Here is a 19,377-nt window from a genome sequence, read left to right as displayed (position 1 = left end):
CGAGGGTATCAAGGCACGAAGGTTAAACAAACTTTGCCACCGAGTGAAACACAAACTTTTTCACCACACCAACACGAACAAACAATACTGACTATAAAACATCAAAATAAATCAAATCTATTAATTTATTCAATATTTATGATTCAAAATCATCATTTACAGGTAAAATCTAGCAGCCAGATTAAGACATCGAGTTAAAATTTGTATGAAATTACTTTGCCCCCTTGTGGATAAAATGCAATTTTGCTATCTGTTTTCGAATAGCAAAGAAAGCCTTTACCAGTTGGTGTGGTGAAAAATATTTTATTTTGACTACAGTCAGGTTCCCTGTTATCCTACTGAAAAGCTTGATCGAGTAACATACTCTAAAATACTATTACCCCACCTTGTAAGCAATGCGTCGCCTGGTTCACTATTGACATGCGTCTTGTTCTCGATGTTCTTGGCTCGGTTGGCGTAGCGAAGAGTGCTGATTGTCTCCACATAGTTGCTCTCCGCAGGCCCGATGGTCGCAATCTGCAAAACAATTGCATTACGCGTTTTATCAATTAAAAATTGGGGGAGAGACGTTTATATAACCTAACCTAAAATCTATAAATTAAGTCATCATCCTCCTTACGTTATCCCGGCATTTGCCACAGCTCATGGGAGCCTGGGGTCCGCTCTGACAACCAATCCCAAGATTTGGCGTAGACACTAGTTTTACGAAAGCGACTGCCATCTGACCTTCCAACCCGAAGGGTACCTAGGCCTTATTGGAATTAGTCCGGTTTCCTCACGATGTTTTCCTTCACCGAAAAGCGACTGGCAAATATCAAATGACATTTCGCACATATGTTCCGAAAAACTCATTGGTACGAGCCGGGGTTCGAACCCGCGACCTCCGGATCGAAAGTCGCACGCTCTTACCACTAGGCTACCAGCGCTTCCCAAAACCACAGGTGTAACCACAAAATTAAATCTATAAATTAAGTACTTTTCGATAAAAAAATTTTTTTTTTCATATCTACTAACTAACCATAACAGTCTTGGAGTTCCCTTCGAGCGAATCTTGAAGCAATCTAGTTAGTTTCGAGTTCCGGTAAGGAATGTGTGTGCTTTTCCCGTCGACTAGAGCTGAGATGACATTGCCGAGGACAGACAGGGACAGGGTACGTAACCGAATGGCGCAAACGCTCACGAAACGAAACGCTCGTAGATATCTATCTCTATCGCTCTTGGGTATTGGCGCGACAGAGCCAGACTACCTTTCGCGGCGTATCGCCTTCGTTTAGCGTCGCTGAAATGCCATTCGGCTACGGCACCTGGTTGATCTTGGTAGCTTCCTTGAGGCGTCTTGCGTAAGTTTAGAGCTATAGTACTACGTGTAGACAGATTTTGTACTAATTATGACAGTTTTAGAGTTCCCTTCGAGCGAATCTTGAAGCAATCTAGTTAGTTTCGAGTTCCGGTACGGTATATAGGTACTCTTCCCGTCAACTAGACCTGAGTGGACATCGCCGAGGACAGATAGCGACTGGTTGATCTTGGTAGCTTCTGTGTGAGCATATAGTACAGAGCGACAAGTGATGTACTAACCTTGACAGTTTTAGAGTTCGCTCCTAGCGAATCCTGAAGCAATCTGGTTAGTTTCGAGTTCCGTTAAGCTGTGTGAGAGTTCCGGTAGAGAATTTGAGTGCTCTTGCTACGTAGGGACGGGTTTTATACTAACCATGACAGTTTTAGAGTTCCCTCCGAGCGAATCTTGAAGTAATCTAGTTAGTTTCGAGTTCCGGTAAGGAATGTGTGTGCTTTTCCCGTCGACTAGAGCGGAGATGACATTGCCGAGGACGGATAGCGACTGGTTGATCTTGGTAGCCTCCTTGAGGCGCGTGCCCGTGGCTTGGGTCTTGCTTTGGCGTTCCGAGCCCTGAAAAATAAAATTATAATTATTTTTTGTTTATTTTCTGAATTTAGAAGTTCTTTGTTGATTTTCTGAAATAAGTTCTTTATTGGATTTAAAAGTTTTTTGGTGTTTTTTTTTATATAATTTTCTCATTTTTTCTGGATTTAAAGGATCTTTGTGGAATATTTGAATTTAGAAGTTTGTTGGTGAATATCTGAATTTCTAAGTTACTAGCTTTTGCTCGCGGCTTCGCTCGCGTTAGAAAGAGACATAAAGTAGCCTATGTCACTCTCCATCCCTTCAACTATCTCCACCTAAAAAATCACGTCGATTCGTCGCTCCGTTTTGCCGTGAAAGACAACCAAACAAACAGACACACACACACTTTCCCATTTATAATATTAGTATGGATTTGTTGTTTTTCTGAATTTAGAAGTTTCTTTGTAAAATTTCTAAATTTAGAGATTTGTTAGTGATTTACTGAATTAACATGTTCTCTTTTATTTACTGACTTTAGAAGTTCTTTTTTGATATTCTGAATTTAGAAGTTCTTTATCAAATTTCTGAACTTATTACATACATACAATCACGCCTGTTTCCCAGAGGGGTAGGCAGAGATCACGGATTTCCATTTACTACGATCCTGACAAATCACTTTCGCTTCACACACTTTCATAACGTTTCTCATACACGCTCGTCGGTTTCGAGTACTTCTGACCTGGCCTTTTTGCAATATTTCCCCGATTTGAACAAGAAAAGTTCGCCTAGGTCTTCCACTTCCAACTGACCCTTCCATTCTTAACTCTCTCTGAACTTATTGTTATTACATATACATTTGACGACCGGTGTGTCGCAGTCGGTAGTGACCCTGCCTGCTACGCCGCGGTCCCGGGTTCGAATCCCGGTAAGGGCATTTATTTGTGTGATGAGCACAGATATTTGTTCCTGAGTCATGGATGTTTCCATGTATATAAGTATTTATATATTATATATTACCGTTGTCTGAGTACCCACAACACAAGCCTTCTTGAGCTTACCGTGGGCCTCAGTCAATCTGTGTAAGAATGTCCTATAATGATATTTATTTATTTATTTATATTTATTTGTTGTTTTTCTGAATTTAGAAGTTCTTTGTAAAATTTCTGAATTAAAAGATTTGTTGTTGATTTACTGAATTAACATGTTCTCTTTTATTTTCTGACTTTAGAAGTTCTTTTTTGATATTCTGAATTTAGAAGTTCTTTATCGAATTTCTAAACTTATTGTTATTACATATACATTTCTGCTGATATAATATTATACTATTATATTATACGGGTTAAGCATTTCACCACCCCCTTTCTTCCCGTGGGTGTCGTAGAAGGCGACTGTGGGATATGGGTTAAATTGTGGCGTAGGCGAGAGGCTGGCAACCTGTCACTGCAATGTCACAGTTTCGTTTTCTTTCAACCCCTTATTTGCCAAGAGTGGCATTGAAACCTGAGTAGTTTCATGTGCTCTGCCTACCCCTTCATGGGACACAGGCGTGATTGTATGTATGTATGTATAATATAATACTCACGGCAAGATCCACTAGATGCAACTTCCCCATCTTGACATGTGTTTTGTTGTCGGCCCCTTTTTTACTACTCTCCACAGTGATGGAGAAGATGGCGTGGCTTCTGGAAGACTCTGTGTTCATGGCGGTCGCCCCGATGTGGCGGTTCTTGTTGCCCACAAACATGATCTTTTCCAGCTCGTCGGCGTTGTGGACCACGTAGCCTGTGGATGAAAGGATAAATCGTCACTACTTTAAAAAATACTTGTATCTTCGTCTGTCAATGAAAATAAAATTGTAGTAAGTATGTATGGAATGCATATAGACTTACTGCGTTTTAACTTTGAAAAGCAGCGTAAGATACGAGATTTTTTCAAAGTAGTGACGAAATATGTATTTTGTTAACTAGAAAAGGACCAATATTTTCATTTCTAACATAGACATTTCGTAAACGGCTAAACCAATTTTGACATAATATGTTAAAGACCCATCGCTAAAAATTTGAACCGATTTAGATTTAGTTTTTTTTTTGTCTGAAAGCTGAGTTAGTCGGGAGTGTTCTTAGCCATGTTTTATGAAAATCGGTCCACTATGTCGCGGTCGGGGGTTTTTACAAAATGTTTTTTTTTTCTCCATGTGGCTTATGGCTTCTTATTCTGTGACAAACCTGTGAGATCCTTGACGAAGACTCCTATATCTGGTCTCTCCTTAACCTCGAGCGACTGATGTGGATTGTTCCCCAGCAGGTCGCGTACTTCTTCATTGTAGATCTCCAAGTAGGTGACACACACCAGGAATCTTTAACAAAATCAAATGTATAATCAGCTATTCTAGATTTGTACACGTCAAACTTTGAGACATATTCAAATAATGAATGAATGTGGTTGTACTCACGTTATTATATCGTGGAAACTCAGTCCACGGAGCACGCCACTTACTTCTCATCATCCTAAGTGCGTTTTCACATTATCCGATCCGATATCGGATGTAGGACCGATATCCCATATATCAAAGCCGCCATCTTTGATTTTTACCTTTGAAATCCTTCCTACATCCGATATCGGATCGGATAATGTGAAAACGCACTTAGCCGTAGCGATGTGACTGAAGATATGCGCGAAGGAGTTAGGTATAATCCCTCTCAGCTCTGGTGCCACAATGGCACCAACAATAGTGTAGGTTTTGCCGGTGCCAGTGAGCAAATACTTTACTACTTGATGGCATAAGGCATCATACTTACTTCTCATCATCCTTAGCAGTAGCAATGTGGCTGAAGATATGCGCGAAGGAGTTCGGTATGATCCCCCTAAGTTCCGGCGCCGCGGTGGCGCCGGCCATAGTGTAAGACTTGCCGGTGCCAGTCTGTCCGCCGTGCGCTAAATTACTTGATGCCATACCATAAGGCATCATGTCACTTACTTCTCATCATCCTTAGCCGTAGCGATGTGACTGAAGATATGCGCGAAGGAATTCGGTATGATCCCCCTAAGTTCCGGCGCCGCGGTGGCGCCGGCCATAGTGTAAGACTTGCCGGTGCCAGTTTGTCCGCCGTGCGCTAAATTACTTGATGCCATACCATAAGGCATCATGTCACTTACTTCTCATCATCCTTAGCAGTGGCTATATGGCTGAAGATATGCGCGAAGGAGTTCGGTATGATCCCCCTAAGTTCCGGCGCCGCGGTGGCACCGGCCATGGTGTAGGTTTTGCCGGTGCCAGTCTGTCCGTACGCGAAGATGGTGCCATTGTAGCCCTTCAGGACTTGCTCCACGATCGGGCTGGCCGTTTGGACGTAGATGTCCATCTGGAAATTAGGTTTTTTTTATAAGTTTTTTTTGTCCGTGTGGTGACGCGCGGGTTAAGAATTTCACCACCCCCTTTCTTCTCGTGGGTGTCGTAGAAGGCGACTGTGGGATATGGGTTAAATTGTGGCGTAGGCGAGAGGCTGGCAACCTGTCACTGCAATGTCACAGTTTCGTTTTCTTTCAACCCCTTATTTGCCAAAAATGGCACTGAAACCTGAGTAGTTTCATGTGCTCTCCCTACCCCTTCATGGGACACAGGCGTATTTGTATGTTATGTTGTATGTTATGTTTTTTTTTGTAATTTGTAGTAAAATGAAAAAACACTTAGAACACATGGGTTTCACAACACATTTTTAACTAAAGGAAAACTTTACACCTCCGGTAGGACTCAAACCTACGACCTTCTGGGACACCAATGAAATGATAGGATGTGTGCAATGTTAGCCAAGCTTCCTTCAATATAGATTACGACATTGACGAAGGAAGAGATATTCAGTACATGCTCAGTTGAGGAGTGTCTTTTCAAAAGGACTAATTTCTATAAGTCAACAAGGTTTATTTCTCTAGGAAGACATAATATTTGTTTTACAAGGGGGCAAAGCAGTTGTTTAACCGCACGTGCCAATATTGATACCCGAGCAAGCGAAAGATTCCAATATTGAACCGCGAGCGTAGCGAGTGGTTCAAAAAGTGGAATCTTGAGCGTTGCGAGGGTATCAAGGCACGAAGGTTAAACAAACTTTGCCACCGAGTGAAACTCAAAATTTTTCACCACACCAACACGAACAAAATACTGACTATAAAACATCAAAATAAATCAAATCTATATCAATTGATTCAATATTTGTGATTTAAAATCATCATTTATAGGTTATCTAGCAGCCAGATTAAGACAACGAGTTAAAATTTGTATGAAATTACTTTGCCCCCTTGTGGATAAAATGCAATTTTGCTATCTATTTTCGAATAGCGAAGAAAGCCCTTATCAGTTGGTGTGGTGAAAATAAATATAACCTCTGTTGACTTGTAGAAAAAAGTCCTTTTGGAGACACTCCTCAGGTTGTAGAATAGAAGTAGCTCTAACAATGTCTTTCAAGCGCACTTATTATCTTTACAACAGTTTTCTTTCGAGCATCTAGATTGCTCAGTTAGTGTACTTCTGTATGTACCTTGTCATTTATTCAATGAATTTTATGTGTTTAAAATTATAAATACTTTCAAACTAAAGAGTTGTTGGTTCTGATGACAATGCATTTTGTACAATAGGGAACTTCACTGCAGTTGAAAAAATACCATGCACGAAATAAAGCATCAGATAATTATACGAAATTATACGATGCATGCATGCATAATTATACGAAAAACATGGACATAAGTTATTTTTAAATCCAATTTCTATTTTGATAAGTGAGGTAGAAATATATAAACTGAGTTGAGCGTGACGTCACTGAATTCGATTTCATATAAATTCCATATTAGCAAGTCGTTCAAATTCGTTTTGACAGTTCTTAAGGCACTAGTCCCACCGCAAGCTAGTAAGCTATGAGCTACCGGCTATAAAAACGAACAAAAGATAAGCACTCCCGTGCAAATAAAAGAGACACGGCGATGTTTATAGTTACTCGCCCAGCGGTGAGCTATCGAAATCGCCGTGTCTTTTTTATTTGCACGGAGGTGATTATCTTTTGTTCGTTTTTATAGCTGATAGCTCATAGCTTACTAGCTCGCGGTGGGACCAGTGCCTAAAAAGAAGCTGATTTGACTGAGAGGCAAGTATTAGCCTATTTGCGAGACCTAGCGATTTCCCGTTACCGGATTCGATAGGAAAAGGCGAAATTATCGGAAATGCCTATCCGATACCGGATGGTGCCCTATGGCATCTATTCTAATTTTTGCATTGAGATTAAAGATTTATTTTATTATAATCCGCAATTTTTTTTTATCACACGTTGGTGGCAAATAAGTAGACGGCCCGCTTGATGGTAACTATAGTCACGACGTCTGCAACTCCAATGGTGTCATGTGCGTTACCAACCTTTACGTTTCGTTATCGTAGCGCAACCGACTGTTACCTTGGCTAGGCTAGGCAGCCAGTTAACTCGGATGGTATTTGTTATGTATAAGTTTCAAGTAACGGTTTAGAGAGGACAAGCCGCGCGCGGCCTGGTCGCAGATGTAGGCCCATTGGGCCTACACCGCCGCCAGTTCGCCGTCCGCTGTCATCGAGTGTACACGCGCGCTGTTCACCGACGAAAAACGAGTTTTATCAAAAATGCCGAAGTGTGCAATAATAACTTGCAAACATCGCAGTGACCTGAATAATTTCCAAGCCGATAGGATAACATTTCATAGGTAAATACTATTTATTTCCTTTTATTTCACATAAAACACGAATTCAACTTAATACTCCGAGTTGTACCATGTAACCTTACGTTTGCTTGTGCTTTAAAACGTTCATTATACATTGCGGCTACACAAGGAACATATTGTAAACAGTGTAGTGTTTTGCGCCGCAATGAACGGTGTACAAAACGATTCACTCAGTGAGACATTTTTCTCGGAAAAGAGGCGAGGCGTTCCCGCTATTTATCGTTGTGTGCGTGCGCGATCGCGCTCGCTTATCGTTCGCGTGTACACATACATTGAAATGATGCGCGTGTATTGCGCAATAGGAGCGTCCAGCTACAAGTGTGTGTGGATTAGGTGTGTGCGTGCATTATCTTTACAATTACTGGTGCTTTGTGTGGGTTGCGCAGACCTTGCGACAGGCGTATTCTATACAAATCGCCCGGCATGACCTATCTCCCGAAATCTGTGCGATAAACTCTTATTTCTGCTGATGTTTGCTTTCTCGGGAACACCATAGTCAGCAGACGTTTTCATCTTGCGCTGCGTCATAAAATTATGACGTTAGGCACTGGTCCCACCGCGAGCTAGTAAACTATGAGCTATCCTTACTAATATTATAAATGGGAAAGTGTGTGTGTCTGTTTGTTTGTCCGTCTTTCACGGCAAAACGGAGCGACGAATTGACGTGATTTTTTAAGTGGAAATAGTTGAAGGGATGGAGAGTGACATATTAGGCCACTCTTTGTCCCTTTCTAACGTGAACGAAGCCGCGGGCAAAATCTAGTTAGATATAATACGAACAAAAGATAATCACTTCCGTGTAAGTAAAAGAGACACGGCGATGTTTATAGTTACTCGCCCAGCGGTGAGCTATCAATATCGCCGTGTCTCTTTTATTTGCACGGGAGTGCTTATCTTTTGTTCGGTTTTATAGCCGATAGCTCATAGCTTACTAGCTCGCGGTGGGACCAGTGCCTTAACTTAACCGTTTCACAGGCCGGGCTATCAAAATCGTGACCAAATTTACTTCGCATGAATTAGGTTTCTTGTAAAGTTTGAGACACAGGTACGGGTGGTTTATTATAATAGTATATACATTTCTAAGGAACACTAGTTTTTACATTATCATACAAATACTTACATACAATAATTAGCAATTGCCTTTACGGGGATAAGAACCCAGGACCACCAAGCCACTTTGGCTGTTATTTTGAATAGAGATTAGTAGAGGTATAATTCGCACTTATCAAATACCCTTGATAAACATATTTTATACTAGTCTGCCCGGCGGCTTCGCTCGAGTTAGAAAGAGACAAAAAGTAGCCTATGTCACTCTCCATCCCTTCAACTATCTCCACTTAAAAAATCACGTCAATTCGTCGCTCCGTTTTGCCATGAAAGACGGACAAACAAACAGACACACACACTTTCCCATTTATAATATTAGTCTGGATTATGGATAATTAGTTGTGTGGGACAGTTAGGACAACGTAAATTATAACTAGGTAAGTTATAAATACCTACCTAAAAAACAATTTCATGTGATCATTTCATTATTTTTATTCAATTAGTATTTTTGAGGACAAAGCTTCAAATTATTCATATAAGTAGGTAATTTATCATTATAAGCACAGTATAATAAAGAGTACTATCGTACAGAAGGGGACTCCCGCTCCCCGCTGAAAGTGCCGCCCACCCCCTCTCGGCTACCTCACAGTTACCGCCTGTCAAAAACGCGAACATGTCATATCTCACTCATACAAGCATAGTACGCGTTCATGTACACGAGCTTAGACTGTGTGCTAGGAACGCACCTCTTTCATATACAAGATGTTCGCGAGGAACTCGCATAACTTAAACTACGCGTTTCTGAGGCCAAAAGAAAGAAACAAATGTTATATGAATTAGAAATTTTTTTGCCAAAAATATTTTCTAATTCATATATTTATCCATAAAGTTGGCAATTAAAATGAGTTTTTTAATTTCTTTTTCTAAAAACCAAATTTTTTTGAAGGTAATTGTTCTTGTCACATTTTGACATCTATCAATGACGACTGTGAGACTATGCTCCACAATTGCGCATCAGCGCCGTTAAGAAGACCTTTTGTACTGAGTAACAATACGGATTTTTTTAGGGTTTCGTAGTCAACTAGGAACCCTTATAGTTTCGCCATGTCTGTCTGTCTGTCTGTCCGTCCGTCTGTCCGTCCGTCCGTCCGTCCGTCCGTCCGTCCGTCCGCCCGTCCGCCCGTCCGTCCGCGGATAATCTCAGTAACCGTTAGCACTAGAAAGCTGAAATTTGGTACCAATATGTATATCAATCACGCCAACAAAGTGCAAAAACAAAAAATGGAAAAAAATGTTTTATTAGGGTACCCCCCCTACATGTAAAGTGGGGGCTGATATTTTTTTTCATTCCAACCCCAACGTGTGATATATTGTTGGATAGGTATTAAAAAATGAATAAGGGTTTGCTAAGATCGTTCCCTTCCCTTATTTAAAAGTCTTTTGAAAACTCATTACCTCTCACTACCTTGATTTGCCTTTATATTTATATATTATATTTGTGTATGTTTTTATATGTATATATTTTTTTTGCTATGTATTGTATGTATTTTATTATTTAGGTATAAATAAAATATTTATGTTTATGTAACTACTTATTTCTTAGTTTTTGATGTGTGCAGTTTTATTCTACACGTAATTTTCATGTTGGCACTACCCGTTTCATTGTTTCTGGTAATTTGTTTCCTGCTACCCAAAGGTTGTCTGGTAGAGATCGCTTTTAAGCGATAAGACCGCCTGTTGTTACCTAGTTTTAATCGTTTTATTAATGTAATCTCCTTTTAATAAGTGGTGCACAATAAAGTATATATTATTATTATTATTATCGTTTTTTGATTATATTAATATTTTTGGAAATAATCGCTCCTAAAGGAAAAAAAGTGCGTCCCCCCCCTCTAACTTTTGAACCATATGTTTAAAAAATATGAAAAAAATCACAAAAGTAGAACTTTATAAATACTTTCTAGGAAAATTATTTTGAACTCGATAGGTTCAGTGGTTTTTGAGAAAAATACGGAAAACTACGGAACCCAACACTGAGCGTGGCCCGACACGCTCTTGGCCGGTTTTTTTATTGGCAATAACTCTGAAACTAGACGAAATCTAGAAAACTTTATATGACATTTTAGTCTTAAAATGTGACCAAGAATACGCTGTTAAAGTTATTTGGGTTCCTCGCAAGCACCTTGTATTTGATCGCCAGTGTCCGAGATGTGGCATGTGGCCACTGCTACTAAGTATCTAAGCTAGTGAAGAAGTTCGCCCAAATATAATCCATCATCATCACTATTTTGTACTAGTCCCACTAGGTCAGAGGCGTGTCTCGCAACCAGGCCACGCAACTGGGTCACAGCCGTCCCTCTCGCACGCCCGCGCGGGCCGCGCGCGTGCGAGCGAGACGGCGCAACAAAGAGATGCGACGTATCGATTCGGCCCGTGAACGTACAAATCGTCTTTTGTTTCTGTTCTATGTGAGATATTTGGGAGGAAAAATTGGGCTTTTTGTATGAATTAGTTTATAGTAATTATGTTAAGGGGTTCCACACGGTTTTCATCGATTTTTGACAAGTTTTGAGTTGAAACTCCTAAATTTGCACTACAGATAGAATTATAAGACAAACGGCTATCGGTTCTTCAATCTTTTATCTCTATTCGTAAGAGTCATATTTTAAAGAAAAAAAAAAGAATACCTATTTTAATTTTTTTTTACATTTTTTCAAAAACCCTTTTTTCGAAATCTGTTTTTAGTGAAGGGTACATGCATGAAATCGGTATGTTTGGATTTACCTTCGACTTTCCTAAAAATTTACGAGAGATTTAAATTTGTAACTAATTAAAACAAATTTATGAAAAAAAAAAAACAGTTTTTGGCCCTAAAATTGTTCAACTTATATGAGATACTATTTTGCTTAAAGACGATGCTGTTAATATGATAGGCTTTAGAACTATCATAACACCAATGGATTCAAATCGAAGGTCACTGGCGCAGGCATGCCCCTTAAGTACCTATAGAGTGGGACTAAGCTAAGTTTGCAGCGTTTTTCATATGGACGGGTTTCGGTGTATTAAAGTAAGGTAGTATGTGCACGATGAACGTCTTGTTTCTGGGGATTTGAGAGTGTATTTTTTTTGGTATGTTTGTTTGTAACCCGAGGTTAACCCTCCATTTTAGAATAAGAATTTATTTATTGCCTCAAAAACTAAAGGTTATTTTAAATACTAAATGTTAATATTGTCTTCGGTTACCGCGATAGTTACTCATGAAATAAAACTATGGAAACGGATTAAATCGCGTATAATGAATAATAATAATCGCGTATACTAAATGTTACTTAACTTTTATATGGAATTTGACAGTTGACAGCCCACTAACCGCGAGTTAAGCAAGTGCAAGTGGCCCTTTCAGAGACAGCCCTATGCAGGGGCATACTATATATCTATTGTCTTCTAGTTTCAAGTTTTGAAACAAAAGTATATGCAAGAAAGAGATGCAGATATTTGCCACTCACTCTTACTTATCGTTGCATCTCAAAACTTGCAGGTCTAAACTCAGCTTTACTCTGCCATTTTCCATTTGGTCTCATGATAAAAGTTGTTCATTATCACCTCAAAAGCACAGTATAAGGACGCCTCAGTAACTCAGTACCTTGTAATGAATTGGTAAGTCATTATTATGAAGCCATGAAACCAAAGATTTGCGCAATTAAACAAAACCTTTAATTCGGTATTAGTAGATTTGGTAGTAACTTTGAATATTGACTGGTAACCCCAAATAATGACAGTGACAACGTCATTCAAATAATTTTGACAGTGGCAATAAGTGCGAGAGGGACACCAGCCCCAACTTTACCCTCTCATGTGGACACACTTTTTGGCCTAACAACTCAATCTAGCTTAATAATATATAATTTGACGACTGGTCTGGCTCAGTCGGTAGTGACCCTGCCTGCTAAGCCGCGGTCCTGGGTTCGAATCCCGGTAAGGGCATTTATTTGTGTGATGAGCACAGATATTTGTTCCTGAGTCATGGATGTTTTCTATGTATATAAGTATGTATTTATCTATTTAAGTATGTATATCGTCGCTTAGCACCCATAGTACAAGCTTTGCTTAGTTTGGGGCTAAGTTGATCGGTGTAAGGTGTCCCCAATATTTATACATACATACATATAATCACGCCCGTATCCCATAAAGGGATAGGCAGAGCACATGAATACTATGTTTCAGTGCCACTCTTGGCAAAAAGGGGTTGAAAGAAATCCAAATTGTGACATTGCAGTGACAGGTTGCCAGCCTCTCGCCTACGCCACAATTTAACCCAATTTAATTTTTTATTTATTTTAATTTTTATTTTATTTTTAATATTTATTTATTTATTATTTATTATTTATAAATCTATGCATCCTGTATGCAGCGTGACGTCAAATTTATGTCAGCGGCATGAAAGTTACGGGCCCTGGTTAGAAGAGTTATTACTGGTTTATACTGTGCCATCAACCAATTCCTTTACAAGTTTGCCTGATTTGCCTGCTACGTGATAAAAACAGCACAAATAGGTAAGTATACTATCCGGGACACAGCGGCCTCGGGAACTAGGCCACTGGCGATTATTTAATGTACCAAAGACCGGCTGTAGTAAAGACTGCAGTCCCTACACTAAGTTTCACATTGGCTTTTATACCAACTCTAGAAAAAGTAACGCCCCCGCCAAGACGAGCCAAGCGAAGGCGCATGGGCACTACCTACCTTTTCATTACGTATATTTACTATCCATATCACATTTAAAGCCTAGGGTAAGGCGCCAGTTTCGATATTTTTTATATATTAAAAATTACATATTTTTTTAAATACAGTGTCCACCGGTTATATATGGTAGGCGTGTTCAGTGGATACATGTATAACTCAACATCATAGAACATTATGGACCTCGAGTCTGAAATGTTTTTTTTTAATGGAAAAAATTGATCAGTTAGAATTGGCCCCCATTCGAGATTTGTCCCGCTGTACCTTACAAGTTTTTGATGATAACTACAAAACGATAAAGTGTATTATAAAATACTAAAGGTGTTTTTATCATGGACTGATGTACATATTTCTCAAAAAATATGTAATTTTGAAGATATGACACAAGTAGCATCGGAAGACTGGGAATTGTTATTACCACGATTGTCTTTAATTACATTGTGCAAAAAGGGGAGGAAGTTGAATATTACTAACGAGAGTAAGTTAAATCGCGACGGCTTGCCGGAGCGATTTAAAGACTCGAGTTAGTAATATTCATACTCCCCGAGTTACACACAATGTTTTTCATCACACTCGCAATGTAAAAAATATGTAAATAGATGTAAAAAGTACGCTACAAGAAATTTCATTATTCCCTTGGGAGAACGATTTTTCTATAACTCACGCTCCGCCTGCGTGCAATAGCACATTTAGAGGGTGTGATGAAAAATAAGTACCATTGTATCCATCAACATCCACGAATCACAAGAAGTACCATGGTCGACATACCTACATAGTTATCTGTACAAACAACCTTAAGAACAGTTCCTACCAACAAGATCAAAACAGAGCTATTTAAAACATCATGATTTAATGTTGGGTAAGGTCAACATTACGTCATTTATTTATTAGTTAGGTAAGGTCTTGATGCTAGCTCATATGGCGGAGAATTTGATGTTAATACAATAAATAAATATTATAGTACATTCTTACGCAGATTGACCGAGTCCCACGGTAAGCTCAAGAAGGCTTGTGTTGAAAGAAAGAAAGAAAGAAAGAAAGAAAATACGTTTATTACGACCAGAAGGTTACTTATATACTAGAGTACATAAACACAACATGTAAATACATAATGTTTGATATAGTGGTCGCAAAAGGACACCACTCAGCATATGCTCAGGCACAGATGGTGCCACAGCGCTGGTCTTCCGGTGTGTGTGTGGATTGAGTGAGCACCTTCCGAAAATAAAAAAAAATATGCTGATCATTTAGTAAAAGTTCTAAAACAATTGTAAAACGAATCTCTGAATTTGTAAAAAGATAAATCAAAAGATACAGCCATTAACATGTGCTCACTCAGTTCTCACAAACTACCAACGAAAACAGTGAATATATTCATTTAACATATAATATTTATATACTCGTACTAACATTTAGTAAAAAATAGGCCAACCTACCTCTATAAATATTAGATCACCTAGTGACGTATTAAATTTTTTACAAATAGTTTCTTATGCTCACTCAATCCACACACTTTTGAAAAGCCGAATTTTGATGAAAAACATAAGATTTAGACCGCTATTATATGTGTATAGTTTAGTAAAAGTGAAATGGGAATTTGTAAAATACAAAACGAACCACTAACGTGTCAGGTTTTTTTATAATAAATTTTTGTAAGTGCTCACTCAGTCCACACGTTTTGAGAAAGTTAAAAATGTAAATATCTTACGATTTGTAGCACCTAAGACACTCGAAAGTACTTCAACATTTAGTAAAATTTTTTACTAAATATCCACCATCTAATATTTTATATTCGTTGTCTGGTTTTAAAGATATTCAGACATAACTTTTCTCATACAAATGTATCAAGTAGGGTGACTACACTATGTCGGCTCCTGATTTTCCCCACCTTCCCATTGTCATATTGAGATTGGGGAGTTTCGTTCGTTCAATTTTGATAATATTAAACTAATACCATATTAATTATCCATCTGCAAACTGTTTTTAGGTTATGTTCTTGGCCTAGTGATGATGTGTATTGTGTAATTTTTATCGACGTCAGGATAATAACCATATCGACATGCATGCATTAAAAAGGACATGAATGATAATTGGTAAGAAACAAAGAATATAATACTTCACTAGTAAGAAACCAGAACCTGGTAATCTAATCGCGCTAACAGATGAGCGTACCGGATTTGTAAGTGGGAGCGAGAAATAGTTATTCTTTTCTCGCTCCCACTTACAAATCCGGTGAACTATTATCAAAATTGAACGAAACTCCCCAATCTCAATATGACAATGGGAAGGTGGGGAAAATCAGGAGCCGACATAGTGTGGTCACCCTACTTGATACATTTGTATGAGAAGTTATGTCTGAATATCTTTAAAACCAGACAACGAATATAAAATATTAGATGGTGGATATTTAGTAAAAATTTTTACTAAATGTTGAAGTACTTTCGAGTGTCTTAGGTGCTACAAATCGTAAGATATTTACATTTTTAACTTTCTCAAAACGTGTGGACTGAGTGAGCACTTACAAAAATTTATTATAAAAAAACCTGACACGTTAGTGGTTCGTTTTGTATTTTACAAATTCCCATTTCACTTTTACTAAACTATACACATATAATAGCGGTCTAAATCTTATGTTTTTCATCAAAATTCGGCTTTTCAAAAGTGTGTGGATTGAGTGAGCATAAGAAACTATTTGTAAAAAATTTAATACGTCACTAGGTGATCTAATATTTATAGAGGTAGGTTGGCCTATTTTTTACTAAATGTTAGTATATAAATATTATATGTTAAATGAATATATTCACTGTTTTCGTTGGTAGTTTGTGAGAACTGAGTGAGCACATGTTAATGGCTGTATCTTTTGATTTATCTTTTTACAAATTCAGAGATTCGTTTTACAATTGTTTTAGAACTTTTACTAAATGATCAGCATATTTTTTTTTATTTTCGGAAGGTGCTCACTCAATCCACACACACACGGTCTTCCGTGGGGCCCAGGGTCGGTCGATAGTGTAACACAATAAGTGAGGGTACAGTACAGTAAGATAACATTTAGAGATACAATTCACACTAAAACCATAACAAAAAGTCAATAGAAAATATATTTGTACTATTAAAACGAGACAAAAAATATAGCAGGAGTAGCGAGGGGAAGAAAATGAGATAAAATGAAATATGGGGGGGGGAGAGAGCGGAGTGGGGGGGGGGGGGTAAAACGATACATAAACATACAACATAAACTAACAAACACCACGATCCGTAACACTCACACGGCTCACACTTCGTAGAGATCACGACAGCTGCAGGGTTAAAAGATGTTTTTTTAGTTTACGCTTAAATGAGCTAAGACCATTGGAGTTGCGTATAGGGGGTGGTATATTATTCCAGCACTTCGTAGCAGAATATCGAAAACTGCCACGAAATGCTGCTGAGCTGCCGTGTCTCGGACAAACTAGTCGGGTGGCTTCTCTCGTTGGTCGCGTAGAGAAAGTTAGCCTGTGAAAGAGGTATGATGGCTGTTGATGGCGCACCACTCCGAAGAGCAAGGAGGCAAAATGCAAAAAGCGTCGCGCTTCCATCTTTAACATGCCACCACTGTTAAGGTAAGGGGTGACGTGAGTACGCGGGGGGATAGGGAAACAGAACCGCGCGCAGGCATTTTGGACTTTGTTGCGGGTACTCAGACAACGATATATATAATATACAAATATTTATATACTTAGAAAACATCCATGACTCAGGAACAAACCCAAGAACAGTGTCGTGAGTTCAAGTCTCACAAGTCACCTAAGATAGTGAATTTTTTTCACTTTTTCATTTCATTCAGAACTCCACAGCTTCATAGGTTACCATTACCACTACCATCGTCCGCGGAGGTATGGGCTTGATACTACATTCAACATTATAATATTATACTACGCATAGTATATGTATATTATGTACTATGTCAGTCTCAATGGTACCGTAACATACCCAGCAAACATATGCAAAGTTACTAAAGTTACAGTTCACACTACTAACAGTCAGCGTAAAAATATGGACACAGATAAAGTACCAAAAATCATCATCATCATAATTTCAGCCATTATATAATCGCTCACTGCTGAGCATAGGCCTTCCTTCGTGTACGCCACTTATCCCGGTCCTGGGCTAATCTCATCCAGAACTGCCCCGCAGTCTTTCGAGCGTCGTCCACCCAACAAGTGCAAAAATATCTATCGAAATAATCGTCACATAAGTATGGTACAGTCAGCCAAAAAAGTGGTTTACAACTTTTCGACCTTATGTGTTTCGAATAGAGCCGAAAAGTGGTAAACCACTTTTTTGGCTGACCGTACTACGCTCTTATTACGCCGGACTAAGATGCTATGGGACATATTTTTGAGTAACACGTGTACACCCATATTTTTACACTTGACTGTACACATTATCTTAATAAGTTTGTATCAGTGCTTCGGTCGAAAGAGCGAAGCGTATCACTGAGCCGCGACCCTTTTGTCCTGCTGCAAGTGCTGCAACGCACACAGTTTGTATTTTCTTTTCTCTTTTTTGTTATTTAAATTTTTTTTTACTGTCTCAATTGTATTTTACTGCTCTGTCTCTTTTTATGTTGCGCCCAATTTGTGTGTTTTAAATTGTGTATTGTATTGTGTGTGTTTGCAGTCTGCCAAAAGAATGACTTATCTATCTATAAAGTCGCGCATACATATTTTGGCACTTCTGTGCCCATATTGAGTACTTGAACTGTCCCATAACATTTAACTACGTAATTTAAACCTTAGAGTGTTATGGTTCAGTCGCGTGGTATGCAAGGTTGCAAGTACGGAAGTGGCCGAGGACACCACAATGCCATCTAACGAAGTACTTACTACAGTTACGTAGTAATAGTAGGTAACTGTTTGAGCGTTTACGTTTTCGTCTATTATTCAAACCTGGCTACGTAAGAAACGCTTACTATAACATCGTAATCTCTAATAACCACAAAATTAAAATTTTGAAAAAACCCCCGACCGCGACATAGTGGACCGATTTTCATGAAACATGGCTAAGAACACTCCCGACTAACTCAGCTTTCAGACAAAAAAAACTAAACCTAAATCGGTTCATCCGTTTGGGAGCTACGATGCCACAGACAGACACACACACAGACAAACAGACAGACAGACAGACAGACAGACAGACAGACAGACGGACAGACAGACAGACAGACAGACACGTCAAACTTATAACACCCCTTCGTTTTTGCGTCGGGGGTTAAAAAAGGGCGCGAAATTCAACATTTTCTATGAGAATAATCTTTGCCAATACATTTTCAATCAATTTTTGAGTGTTGATTATTGTCTATGATTCCGCCAACGTCAAGGTTTAAGAAGGCACACGTTGTATGAAAGACAAATGGACCATTTTTTTTTAACTTGTCCCCCCACTTTTTTTGTAACATGGATATTTTTTACGCGATTCATACTCAAGAGTAGATCTTGATAGGAGAAAAAAATGTCCCAAGATTTCCATACATTTTTTAAACCTTCCATTCCGTTACCGCCATACAAAATCTATGAGAAAATGGTGACAGAATTGGAAAAAAAAATTGAAATACTTTTGTTTTCTCCTATTAGGATTGAAAGAGCAGACGATTCTGAGTGAAAACCACATAAAAATTTCGAAAAAAAAAAAATGGGATGGACAACTTTGGAAAAGATGGCCCAATGAGGAGACACACTCAAAGGTTATGACAGATGGCGCCACCCTATTAGTCCATACATGAGAGCGAGAAGGTGATATGTTTTTTCTCTCTCTCACATATGAATGACAGTGACATGCCTAGACACTTGCACAGGCGCCGCCTGGCGGGATAAAATGTCAGTGTGCCCCCTCATTGGCCGCGTAACTTTTCTAATATGCCGCCTTTTCAGCGCCAAGATTATTTATTTAACCAACTTACATTTACAAAGAATCCAGGCATGCAAGTTATGGTTACAAACACTTAAAACTAA

At 38.8% G+C, this 19,377-nt stretch overlaps 1 protein-coding gene across 4 annotated transcripts in view; it reads right to left on the bottom strand.

The window, feature by feature from the left end:
- The window catches only part of LOC125239821 (kinesin-like protein KIF3A), a 49,466-nt gene that overhangs the window by 11,682 nt on the left and 18,407 nt on the right, over positions 1–19,377 (bottom strand). For 3 of the 4 annotated variants that reach the window (XM_048147530.1, XM_048147529.1, XM_048147532.1), the window contains exons 3-7: positions 5,021–5,226; positions 4,090–4,220; positions 3,447–3,646; positions 1,712–1,909; positions 386–516 (exon numbers count right to left, since the gene is read on the bottom strand). In XM_048147530.1, coding sequence (XP_048003487.1) covers positions 386–516; positions 1,712–1,909; positions 3,447–3,646; positions 4,090–4,220; positions 5,021–5,226 — 866 coding nt within the window. Of the gene's footprint in view, positions 1–385; positions 517–1,711; positions 1,910–3,446; positions 3,647–4,089; positions 4,221–4,662; positions 4,798–5,020; positions 5,227–19,377 lie in introns of those variants that run through there. The other variant, XM_048147531.1, reaches the window with a different exon arrangement.

This window comes from Leguminivora glycinivorella, chromosome 26 (assembly GCF_023078275.1).
Source record: "Leguminivora glycinivorella isolate SPB_JAAS2020 chromosome 26, LegGlyc_1.1, whole genome shotgun sequence".
NCBI classification, from domain to species: Eukaryota; Metazoa; Arthropoda; class Insecta; order Lepidoptera; family Tortricidae; genus Leguminivora; species Leguminivora glycinivorella.
The sequence above is the reverse complement of the archived record's forward strand: the minus strand, read 5'-3'. Positions and strand labels throughout refer to the sequence as shown.